The sequence below is a fragment of the Myotis lucifugus genome, unplaced genomic scaffold (genome assembly GCF_000147115.1).
Source record: "Myotis lucifugus unplaced genomic scaffold, Myoluc2.0 scaffold_173, whole genome shotgun sequence".
NCBI lineage: Eukaryota > Metazoa > Chordata > Mammalia > Chiroptera > Vespertilionidae > Myotis > Myotis lucifugus.
In genome coordinates this window covers 1,917,854-1,930,342 of record NW_005871221.1, presented here as the reverse complement: position 1 = coordinate 1,930,342, position 12,489 = coordinate 1,917,854, and the positions used below count along the sequence as shown (strand labels likewise).

Sequence of the window (12,489 nt, the reverse complement as noted above, 5' to 3'; positions counted from 1 at the left end):
CACTGGCCCGATCAGCCCCATCAGGGCAGGCCAGCCAGACCCCACCCATGCACGAATTCGTGCACCAAGCCTCTAGTATTAAATAAATGCTAACTTCCCCTTTCCCTTTTATATCCTCTGTGGTGAGTAGTTCTGACTTAGTCTATCCATCTACAAAATGTTATAACAACATTAGCCATCAGCAGCAGCTACTAGAAGAACAAGATGAGTGGAATATAGAGAAAACAAAAACTAAAGTGTACTCCTGGGGTTCCTAGGGTATTTTCACTTTGTTGCCCTGTACTAAGTAAGCTTCATGAGCATTAAGACAAAGAAGTGCTTTGCTTTCGAAACAAAATGAGAAAATACCATGTTTTCTTGTAATGTCCAACTCATTCAGTCTCAAAACAAAAATTTTCTTTTAGCCAAAGTCTTGGAGTTTTGAATACCCACAACCTGGGCTCAGACTGCATGAAGGAAGGCTGAGCCAGGCTGGTTTCCTTGGAAAAGGACCAGAAGGAGACAAGAAGCTTCCACCTATGGTGACAGCCCTGTGCTCGCTGCTGGTGCAGAAGACACACCTGTCTTTCCAACAGTCCAGCTTCCCAGCCTTCAACTAGCAGGCTGCTAGGACAGGGAAGGCATTTATTTCCCTTTCTTCTCTTCAAAGGTGATTTTCTCTAAACAGTATAGCTTGTTACTACTGTTGAGTTGTGGCTCCCCAGAGGATTATACATTTCTAAGCATGAAGACATATGCGTGACAATAAAACATGCAATATACCCCCAATGACTTCATTTTTTTTAATTAAGGGGGAAAAGTTATAACCTCCCACAAAGTGATGTGTCTGATGAGCACACACATCCCTGCCCCCCACCCCCCTTCGCCCCCACCCCATGAAAGCCTTTAAAACACTGAGGATCTCAGAAAGGGCACTGGGCTTGGTAAACCAGAGCTTCCACAGGTTCGGCTTCCAACAGAAGCCATGTGCCAGCACCCACAAGGGGTGGAATTAAAATCTGCCACAGCAATTGGGCCTTCTTCCAGCTACTATCTGGGAAACAACATTGTGCCCATTGTACTTTAAAGGGGGGGAATTATAAAGAAATCAAACAGCTCCAGAGAGATGGAACCACTCGAAAAGCAGAGGAAAGTCTTCTGTTAAATAGTATGAAAGATCCAGGTTTCCCAAATGGTATTTAAGGAATTGGGAAGAAAGGCTGATTTCTCCCAAAGGAGCCCCAGCTTTGATGCCCAAACTGCCCTCCAACATCAGGCTGTGCATTTTTGTATAGCAGGGTACCCTCAGCGAGACAACTATAAATAGCTTAAAACAAGAATAGGAGATTCCATCTGTTTCTGGAATATTTCAACAGCACCTGCTTTCAGGAAAATCTGGGAGCTGTCCCCACAGCCTTCCTTCCCAACTGCCTTTCCCATCCCCCCTACACTTATTTTAAACTAAAGCAGATAACACAATCCAAAAGGGCTTCTGCCACCACACCTGCCTAAGGAAAGAGTCCTTTGATTTTTCTCCTGAACTGTATGTGTTTTAAAAATACTGGAACAGTTAGAGAGAAAATCCAAAGTTTTGAAAACCAGACTCTTGTATTACTGCTAATTTCTTTTTCTCTATGAGAACTGAGCTTTTCTGTGTTTATAGTATAAATGAGTACAATGCGGATGAAAAAAAGATGCAATAGTTCTTCCTGCCATTAAGTTAGAAAGTGTTCCAGAAGGAAGATGGTTCTTACTTAACACAATTAATGTTTAAACACAAGCCCATATGCCAGCTTGTACGGAAAGAAGGACAATAACTCCCCAACAAGGGCCCAGGAACATATTTCATTAAGTTAAAAACAAAACAAAAACAAAAAACTGAAATTGAGGCTTGAAAATTCCAACCTAAATCAAGGTGCTATTCCCACAGTGATGTACAGCATCCCTCTACAATAACCAGAAAACCCAAGCCCATGTAGATAGCAGTTTCACATACAAAAAGCCACTTTATCCTTGGTCTACAAACATCAATACTTCTAATGTCTGCCCCAAACCATCCAATGGCACTCCATTTGCTATGGGGGAAATCCAAAATTTTGAGCAAGTCTTTCACAATCCGGCCCCAGGACTTCTATGGCATCATCTGCCCTCTCATCAAATTCTCATCATTCTTTCATCTTGCTCTTCCTTCCATTTCTCTGAGCCTGTGCACACCAGTTCTCCTCCAGGCAAACCCCCACTGGTTCTATAAGACCCAGTTTAACTGGAAACCATCAGCAACACTTTCCCTGATCCTCCAAGCCAGAGATGGGCCCTGCCTAATCTGTGACCCCCACAGAGCCTTGAACATACATATTTTTTTCAAATAGCACTTATCACATAATATTTTAACTAATTGTTTAAATAAGCCCTTCCCAAAGATTGGGTAGCTCCTAAGACAGTAAGGGTGGAGGTGAAATGGGAGGTGGGTACCAAAATCAGAGGTTGCCTGGGAACAGTGTACCCAGAAGCCTATACAATTTTAAAGTTGGTAAAGGACAAAATGTATATATTGTTTTCAGCTTGCAAAACCAAGTTCAGAAAGTTCAGCTCATCAAAATCTTGGATGAACATGACATCTGAAAGGTTCTCATCATATAGGGAACTAGGGTTAGATCTTTATGTCTATTTGAAGGAACCTTGAGGTAAATAAAGGCCAAAGACCAAGTATTATGCATTGCTCATTCCTGATATATACTAGGTACTAAAATACTTACTAAATTTAAATTTTAAACAAAATTTTTAGATACTGTCTTTATGAAACAAGTCATATCTTCCCAAAATGTATTCTAGTTTCTGAACAGTTTTATTTGGGTATAAAGATAATTACTCAAACTTTCTCAAGAGTTTAAATAAGATCTGTATACAAAAGGAAAAAAATTGTAGAACACAAATATTTAAGTTCATTTATAAAGAGTAAAGACATATTATCATTACATGAAATATCTTCCATAATCCAACCCACCACCACCACCACCACCACCTCCAAACAACATGGTTATGGCTTTGACCTCTTATGCTCTTGATTGGTATGTGTCATTTAGGCAAACCAGAAACCATAAAAAATTTTGGTCCTAAGTCACTTTGTATTATATTTGAAAGATTTCAGAGGTAATGCTTATACCACATCAGATACAGATAGTGCTGTCTGGAAATACTAAAATACTCTCTCACATTCCTGGGTTTATAATGAAGAACAACTAACTTAACCCGTAACTGTTGTTCTCCTAGCTGGTGTTTTTAATATAATATTAAGTACCATCCAGCAACTAGTTAAATAATATTATGATGAATCTCAAGGAAAATTAAAATGCTTTAATAGAAAGAAACTAGTTAACTATTGGAGAAAATATTCATTTGACTTTATGTACCATGGTATTTGTGTTAATGAGACTTGTTTATACTCTAGTACAACTACATTTTTTTTAATACACTTTTATCTGTGAACAAAACAGATAAAAATTCTCAGCCTTTCCAGAACTTAAATTCTAGTGGGAGGAATAGACAATGCCCGTAACAATGAACCTAATAAGTTAACATATAAAGACTATCTAAGAACCTTTTTATTGTAGCCCTGGTCGGATGGCTCAGTTGGTTGGATTGTTGTTCTGTACACCAAAAGGTTAGGAATTCGATTCCTGGTCAGAGCACATACCTAGGTTGGGAGTTTGATCCCCGGTCAGGGAACATATAGGAGGCAACCGATACATGTTTCTCTCTCACATCAATGTTTCTCCCTCTCTCTCCCTTTCTCTTTCTCTCTAATTGATAAATATATCTGCAGGTGAGGATTAAAATAAAAAACACCTTTCATTGTAAAATTAAATTTAAATTTTTAATACTGATCGTCACTGAGTCAATGGTTTACCTTTTACAACTAATATGAAATAAGTTTTATAGTATGAATCACGCTTCTGCGATTAACTATTTTTCATATTTTCTCTTTAAACTATGAGGCCCATCCCATGGGGCCCATCCTCTAATTTTAGTGCCCCACTCTTCCATGCAAATGGAATGCATCTCCCAATCTCTGAAAGCCATGCATACATTATTTTGATCAAGCATTATACTAAGGGCTGGAGATACAAAGGTTGTTGCTTAACACAAAATCTTTACCCCTGAAGAGTTAACTATCCAGTAGGAGAAGGATGAAGGATGACCAAGGCTTATGAGTGTATAATTGAAGTATGCACAGCATCTGGGTGCATCCTGAGGAGGGGATGGCTACCTCTGCCTAGAGAAGGCTGCTTGGAGTGCCCTGTTGAGTCTGGGAGCATAGGTAAATGTGTAAAGGCAGAAAGGTCTAGTGGTTCCTATGTACCAGGAGAGCAGTCAGGGAGGAAGGGATCCTAAGGCAGTGGTCGGCAAACTGCGACTCGCGAGCCACATGCGGCTCTTTGGCCCCTTGAGTGTGGCTCTTCCACAAAATACTGACTTCTGCACATGGGCCACGAAGTTTCAATCGCACTGTACATGTGCGCCCGCACGTGGTATTTTGTGGAAGAGCCACACTTAAGGGGCCAAAGAGCCGCATGTGGCTCGCGAGCTGCAGTTTGTCCTAAGGGGCTAGGATTAGTGGAGGCTGTATATGCACAGACGCCATCACTAGGAGCTACATCCCTCATGAAAAAAATGGAAAGCAAGATAGAGTGGCTTATGAGCAGACTTGAGCTAGAGCACTGGGCACACCAAGAATGGTGATTGGACCTCAAGGCACAGATTAACTAAAGGAAAAGTACCTGAAAAAGGCAAGGAGACCAAGCAGCAAATGAGGACAATGTTAATAATGTAAAGCAGACCTCATGTTCTCTTGGCAGACCTCTCCACTCTCCATTGGACATGTCACCAACCAGTCATCCAGGGTTAACAGTAGACTCTTCCATTCACATCTCAGCCCAGCAACATTCCCAAACCAAGCACAGGGAAAGTGCCACTCTGTGTGCCCTTTAAATGTGTGCAACAGCTGGATGAGATAAAGTGAGACTTCCACCCCAGCCCATGTTAAATATCCATGAAATGGTATCTCAGAATTCCTATAGTACTCTTTATCACCACAGTCACTATTCCCTGGCATTAGAATATCCATAGTAAGAAGACACTATGCCATGGGATCATTCTATGCATTTTATATAGCATACTGTAGTGATCGATCATCTATCTCCCCAGCGAGTCCTGGGAACTTCTCAAGGGCAGGGGCTAGCTAATAGTAGTAACAAATGAATGAATTAAACCACCAAATTTTTTCCCATAGTTCCAAGCTAGTATAACAAACAGAAAACACATTAACTGTTGCTATTTTTCATTCCAAATGACGACAGCGTGAAGGCTATTCAATGAGTTTCTCACAAGCACAAAGTCCATAACCCTCCATACAGACATACAAAATCAAATGCTAGAATCAGAGGAGAGCAATTTTTTTCATTTTAATTTTTAAATAAATAGTTTTCCACTCCCAGGAATTTGCTGAATAAATGTGGTAGTGCCAGTTCAGAGTCAACTCCCCACTCCCCAACACACACACACACACACACACACACACACACACACAAACACACAGAGCTTTGAAAGGAAGAAACATCATAACTCAAAATATTGGGGGGAAGGGAACGTTTCTGCAAAACTTCAGAACTTGTTTTAAACCCTCATATCCTCAAATGACCACATAATATGCAGTGTCCTGGGCAAGGCCAAAATCTAACATTAGATAAAAATGAAAGTGAAAATTTTCTTTAAAAAGAAAAAGACCAACATTACTAAGTGAAAAAGTAAATAATCATTTACATCAGGATCTAATACTCTGGGCAGACGATCCTTGGGCCTGGGCTACTGAGGCATGCTTGAGAACAGCTGTTCACATGTAATCTCACAAAGTAGCTGGGTTGTACTTTCTTCCTAAGGTCTTTCCACATTTTCCCTCTAATAACCCGATTACAGATGCTATCCTTGGTGAAGAAGAGAGTTAATTTTGCTTATTAAAAATAATAATAATATTTGTGTAGAGAAACACAAAAGTAGCAGGACCAACAGTTATTGAGCAAAGGGACTTGAAAAGTCAGCCCACAACCCCTCTCCCCCCCCACCCCACGTGGTGAGAGAGTGTGTGGGCTTGAGGGGTGAGGCGAGGGGGGTTGTCTTTTCTTGGTGAGAGGAAGAAGGAAGTGCAGAGACAAATACACCAGAGAACTACTCTTTCTGGAATTCATAGAGGGTCTGGCCTTTTATCCCCAAGACTGGGGACCCGGGTTTTGTCAGGGGCGCCTCCCCGCTGTCCTGCCCTGGGCTGCTCCACATGAGCAGAGAGAGACAGGAGGCAGGCCCCTCTGACACCTACTTAACGAAGGCAGATGGAGAGGAGAGTGTGTGGATGCCTTTACTTCCCCCTCAGGAGGCGCCCAGCAGGAGCCCACAGAGCCAGCAGCTCCAAAATCAGATTTCCACACATCCTCCCACCACAGAACACGCTTACCACTCGGGCAGGAGGAAACAGAGCATTAAGCAAGTGTGGCTCTGGTGGATGAAGGGGGTTTTAGAAGACCTAAAGAAGCCTTCTTACAGGATTTGGCTCTTTTTTCAACCTCTCCAGAGGTAGCCAAGTTGAGAAACAGTCACTCACTCAATGACCCGAAGGGGGCAAGGGTGTTACTTTGAGGAGGACACAATCAGTGTCTGCGAGACGTCTGAGTCACAGACACATACTTTATTAATAATCTTACATACACAAAATGTCCAAGGGAAAGCCTCACAGGCTGACTTCTGACAGCTCCAGATAACAGCAGGGGGAACTGAAGCCATGCTGGCTCTGAGGCTTCCACATACTCCACAGAAGCGATGGTCCCTTTCCCACCCCAGGGATGTGATACAAATAAATAAATATAATTATCTGCAGAACTTAAAGTGCAAGGACAACACTGTCAAGTCCTTCCCCCCAAGTGCAGTGACTTGTGGGAAACAGATAGGAAAATAAAAAGAACAGCTGGAAAATTTAATTACAGAATAACAACGCAAGAGCTGACATTGTTTCGCAAAACTAGCCAATAGCCAAAGCCCTTCTCCCTTACCTTAAGATACAGAAGCAGCTCTTAGCTCCTGAAGATAAGCGGCAGAACCCGAATCTCTGTTTGCTGTCAATGTCAGTGAGCACAAACGTGAAGTTCTGGCCAACTTGGCTAACTGTGAGGCTGCGGCAAAGACAGAACAAAGGGGAAAATGAATGTGCAGTAAGTTTCTTGATAAAGTATCTAATCATGACAAGTCGTTGAACCTGTAACATTTCCTCTCTCAGTGGAACTCTTTATAAATGAACTGAAAATTTACACACTTCAAGGAAACAGATTGTGAGCTAGTAAAAAAAAGGGGAGGGGAGGCCGCAGCAAGCAGCACATTCTGGTGACCACCTACCTCATCGGAGCTACCGCCATACCTTCTCCTACTTACTGAGTGCAGGCAGGTAGCACTGTTAATCATCCCATCAAATCCTGAAAGGTGCATTCCACTAACTTCACATTGTAGATGAGGAAATAAAATGTTTTAAAATTCACTTCTAAAAATCAGTTTACCAGTTAGCTTGGATTTCTCTTTAAAAATTTACATATTCCAAATTCTAAAACATAAATTTATGCTAATATAATATTTTAGAATTTGACATTGAATTTTTCAAAGGAACTTATTAATTCGTAGTTTACATGTTGCATTTTACAAAATATATTCAAATTGATCATATATTCAAATAGATGCTTCTCACCTATAATTTACTTTCTAAATTGTCAGTGCAATAAAAAAGTCATGGTTCACCAGGCCTTTTCCAAAGACTTTTTGAGTCTTAGGATACAATATAAATTAAGTTCTCAAATATAGATAGCCTTCCTTTTGAAAATTCCCTCGTATAAGCTGCATAAGAAAATTAAAGAAGTTTCCAAGGTATCTCAGCACAAAAGGTCAGTGGACCCTACCTGGTCATATGTAAGGAAACAATTCCATCCCTTGGAAAGTGGTTAGAGAGTACAAGAAAATAATTCAGGAAGAAAAGAAAATGCTCCACTCTCCTGTTTTAACTAGGAAGGTGAACGAAAACAAGGTGGCAATTTAAAAGCAACGTGGTAATAAAACAGGTGTAAGTAATGCTATCCCTCCACCTTATACAGCCAGGAGAAGAAACACATTTCTATAAAAGTTATAGAGCTGTCAAGGGGACACCAAATGCTACCCTGTTATGGCTGTTATGTTTTATCTATAAAGCTTGGATACTGTGTTACTATGGTGATTTAATACTATGTTTTAAAGGGGGATTATATGATTAATTTTAACAAGGTTGAGAACTAAAGATGTGTGAGAAACAGGATTCTAGCTCACATAATTAAAGTGATTGGGGGGGAACATGGGCCTCATTGGGGGAGGAGAAAAACCTGTATTATTAAAATATTTAAAGCAACAGGTCAGGATGGTTTTAAGTTCGAATAAGGTGATGCTTTTGTCAAATACTATTATGTGGTTTTATAAAATATGACTGTTTGTTATTTTAACTCAGGGTTTGATTTCACATCCACAGTGTTTACAATGAAGCATCCTAGAAGGAAAGGATATCGATAGGACTGAATGAGAAGAAAAGACCCAGGACCTATAGGAAAAGGACAGAGAACAAACACAGCTTGGTTGGTGAGTTGAGTGTCATTAATTTCCCTATTATCTTTTCACTAACATTAAAAATGCTGAAAATGCTTTTAGCTACCTCATAGGCTCAAAGAAAGATTCATTACTCATTTACTTGGTTGAAATCCCAACTCAATCACTTGCTAACTGAGACTTAATTTAGCAAGTTACTTAACCTCCAAGTACCTCAGTTTCTTCACCTGGAATAACAATGAGAAACTACCACCCAACCCAAAGGATGTTTGGGCAACAAGTGAAATAAGCATTTAGTATAAAGGCCAGTCCATAGTAAGGATAATTAATAAAAGAGATGCAAGCTGTTAAGCTACCATCTGAATGGAAACCAACATTCATATTAAAACCATGCATTTGCTTAGAATCTTCCTGACTCAGCTTTGTAGTACTTATGAGTGGCTAAAGGAAAGCTGCCTTTCTTTCTCTCTTGTCTGTTGCATCTTTTCAGTAAAGGGTAGACCTCCAGATGACCAAAGGAGCTGTTCATGCTTGCATTAAAGTGAACAAGATTCTCCTGGCCAGAGTGGCTCAGTTGGTTGGAACATCATCCCATGCACTGAAAGGTCACCGGTTCGATTCCTAGTCAGGGCACATGCCTATGGTTAACGGTTCGATTCCTGAGTGGGGCACCTACTGAAGGCAGTAGATTGATGTTTCTCTCTTCCTGTCTCTCTAAGTGTGTCCTCAGGTAAGGATAACAATAATAATAATAAAGTGAATAAGATTCTTTTTGGGGTGCCACAGCTTAGAAGGAGGCACTTATTCGCAGTTGAGTCACGTTTTTTTAATTCCTACTAGGGTGAAGTACAAGTCATTAAAAGCCCGTAACCATTAAACACAAAAATATTTTTCCTTGGACAATTTCGAATAAAATAAAAGCCAGGCAAAGGCAGTCAAACAGAGGTTAACTTGAAGGTTCTGAATCCCCACAGAATGTGTCATTCCCTTCATGAGACTACTCACTTTTTCTCCATAAAAAATGACTGTGAGAAAAGGGTCTGCTTCCTTAAAGGCTGCAGTTCCTATGCTTACGTCTGGATCAGAATCCACAGGAATCAGATTTCAGGATAGTTAAAACTGGGAGGAACCAAAGAAGCCATCTTATCTAATTCTCTTGTTTTGTAGCTGGGAAAACTGAGGCTCAGGATTATTTTTTGGGCTTTGTTTTTACAAAGTAATCAGGACTAAAACAAAAATCCAAGCCAAATTCTGCTTCAAAGTCTTTTCCATTCCTCCTCACTGCACTAAACACAATGAAAACTCTCCCCCGGAAGCTTTCAGATACATAAGAAAGTCAGATAGTTGTCTCACCAAACAGACTATACTTCCCACTAAGCTGTATTTTGAGTATTTCCAAAACTGAGCCCAGAAAACAGGGCCAAGACCATCCTTAGCTGTGCTTCCCATGCCTAGATGAATATGGAAAAGGGAGAAAAGCAATGACTATCTGAACTATCTGAACCACAAACTTGAACCTTCATGCCGCCTTGTAAATGTCTGTTAGCTATTCAAGTCCCCTCTTGCAACATATTGTTTTGTTTACAGGTTCAGTGTATAAAGGGCATGAAGCATGTGGACAGGACAGTTTGATTGCAATCTTTCAGTGAGAAATGGGATTTTCCATATCAGCCTCACTTTAGTTTGTCATCTTACTGAGCAACTAACTACTATACTGACCACTGCAACAAATGATGGATATACAACATCCATCCCACTGTGGCACTTCCTGTCTAGTTGGAGAGGAATAATAAACAAGTGTACCACAAAGCACACAGCTTGTCACAGTGTTGCATGAAACCAAAGAAGGAACAAGGACAGAAGATGAAAGTGAAGGGAAGGCCCTACTGAGATAATGTGGTCAGGGACAGCGTCTCAGAGATGACAACAATACCGACCTGAAGGAAGAGCTGAGCAGCCAATCCAGAAGCAGCAGACTGGGTGTTTCAGGCAGAGAAAAGAACTGTGCAAAGATTCTCCGGCTAGAAAGAGCTAGGCATGTTCAAGAAACTAAAAGGACACCAGTACAACTAATAATAATACTTTTTTTAGAGTGAACAGATATCTCAACAACGTCATTTCAGTACTCCTCGCCACCAAGAGCTTCAAGTTCAGTGTAGGGGAGAAATAACTTTGGATTGAAAACAAGAGTATCTGCTTCTTCCCCAGCTCTGTAATTACATGGTAATGACCATAAGCAAGTCATTCCAGCTCTACAGATCTTGGCTTCCCTGCTGTAAGAGGGGATGCTTGAACCAAATGAATTTCAGCTTTAGAATCCTGTGGTCTGATTCTCACACATTCTCAAGGCCTCCGGTAGCCAGAGCCCAAGCTATCACAGTACACGTCACCCTCTCCCTAGCAGGCTCCATCTGCTCTGGCTGAACAATCTTTAGGCTCACTCATGGTTTCTCCTCTGCTTTGCTCTTCAGTGCATATGGGGTGTTAGGCTCTCCCTTCCACTTACCCCTTCTTGTCCTCCCTGCAGACTCAACACAAGTCTCCCCCACTATGAGAAGTTCTCTCCAATCTCAGTCTTCCCTAACTGTACTATCTTTTTGGATAGATACCCCTAAATGTGTCTTTCTAATACTTCCTGAACTAAACTGAGAAACACATGGAGGGCAGAGCTCCAAGTCTGATACCATTTCCTTATCACCCAACATAAGGCTACACATTCAGAACCTTCCTTTCCTCTTTTGTAAAAGAAATAGCACTATCACCTACCTCCTAGAGTTGCTGGGAAGAATAAATGAGGTTTAATGTGAAAATGTCCAGCACGTTGACTAGAATCAATTAGGAACTCAAATACTAATTTCTTTGTCTTTCTACACAGACACAAACATACACACACACACACACACACACACACACGGTGACTGGTCTTCCCACAAGGTGTTCTACTGAAAAATGTATTCTTTTGGGAGATGAACATCCAGGTTGTGCTAGCCGCCTAAAAGGACCTGCGGCAAGTCACAATTTCTTTACAACTTAGATTTTGTTCAAATGAAGATAAACAGTACTTGTTCTCATCTCTTATGATAGGGGGATAAAATGATATGATACATGAGGAAGCACTTTCTTTTGAAGAGCTACTGGCATTATTATTTTTCATAAGTCCTAGTTTCAGAAAGAAAAATCTTAAAACAACACAAGAGACAGCAAGATGTCAATGTTAAAGGGTGATTTGATGATGACTGTGAAAATCCCACTCTTGATATAGACTAGAAATGTCAGAAAGTTGTATTACTGTTCCTTGGGGTAGAAAAGCACAGATACCAAAAAGATTAGGTAGCTTTCTTTTTTTAACATAATCACCTGGGGCATTACTCATCTCCCATGCTGACATTTTCGAACTCAAACAATATCATAAATATATCTAAGGGTCTTTGTGGGCCTCAGAATCTGGGCATATCCATTTGTCAGTGTTAACTGCAAACTAATAAAAAAAAGTGACATTAAAATCTCTGTATTTACTAGTATTGTAAACAAACTTCATTATTATTCCCTTCTGCATTAAAGTATGCCAAGGTTAAAGGTAGGGAAAAAGAAGATAAAAATATGCTCTCCAAAATAAAGTGGTTTTTGTATCAATAAAAGTTATCAACACAAGAAAGAACCACTATACATGGCGAGGATGACAAGGATTAAAATATATCCATAGAAGGATGATTCTGTCCCAAAATCTTTTTGTGAAAAAATATGGGAATCATGATTAGAAGAGAGTAATTTGAAGAGAAGCATATTAGAAGAAAAATATTTTTCTAACAACAGCAACAATTAGAAGAGAGTAATTTGAAGAGAAGCATATTA

At 40.3% G+C, this 12,489-nt stretch overlaps 1 protein-coding gene across 10 annotated transcripts in view; it reads right to left on the bottom strand.

The window, feature by feature from the left end:
• The window catches only part of DENND1A (DENN domain containing 1A), a 407,524-nt gene that overhangs the window by 294,642 nt on the left and 100,393 nt on the right, over positions 1-12,489 (bottom strand). For 6 of the 10 annotated variants that reach the window (XM_023760104.1, XM_023760103.1, XM_023760107.1 and 3 more), the window contains exon 3: positions 7,077-7,196. The exons of 2 other annotated variants lie outside the window; for them this stretch is intronic. In XM_023760104.1, coding sequence (XP_023615872.1) covers positions 7,077-7,196 — 120 coding nt within the window. Of the gene's footprint in view, positions 1-7,076; positions 7,197-7,416; positions 7,497-12,489 lie in introns of those variants that run through there. 2 more of the 10 variants (XM_023760105.1, XM_023760109.1) reach the window with 2 other exon arrangements.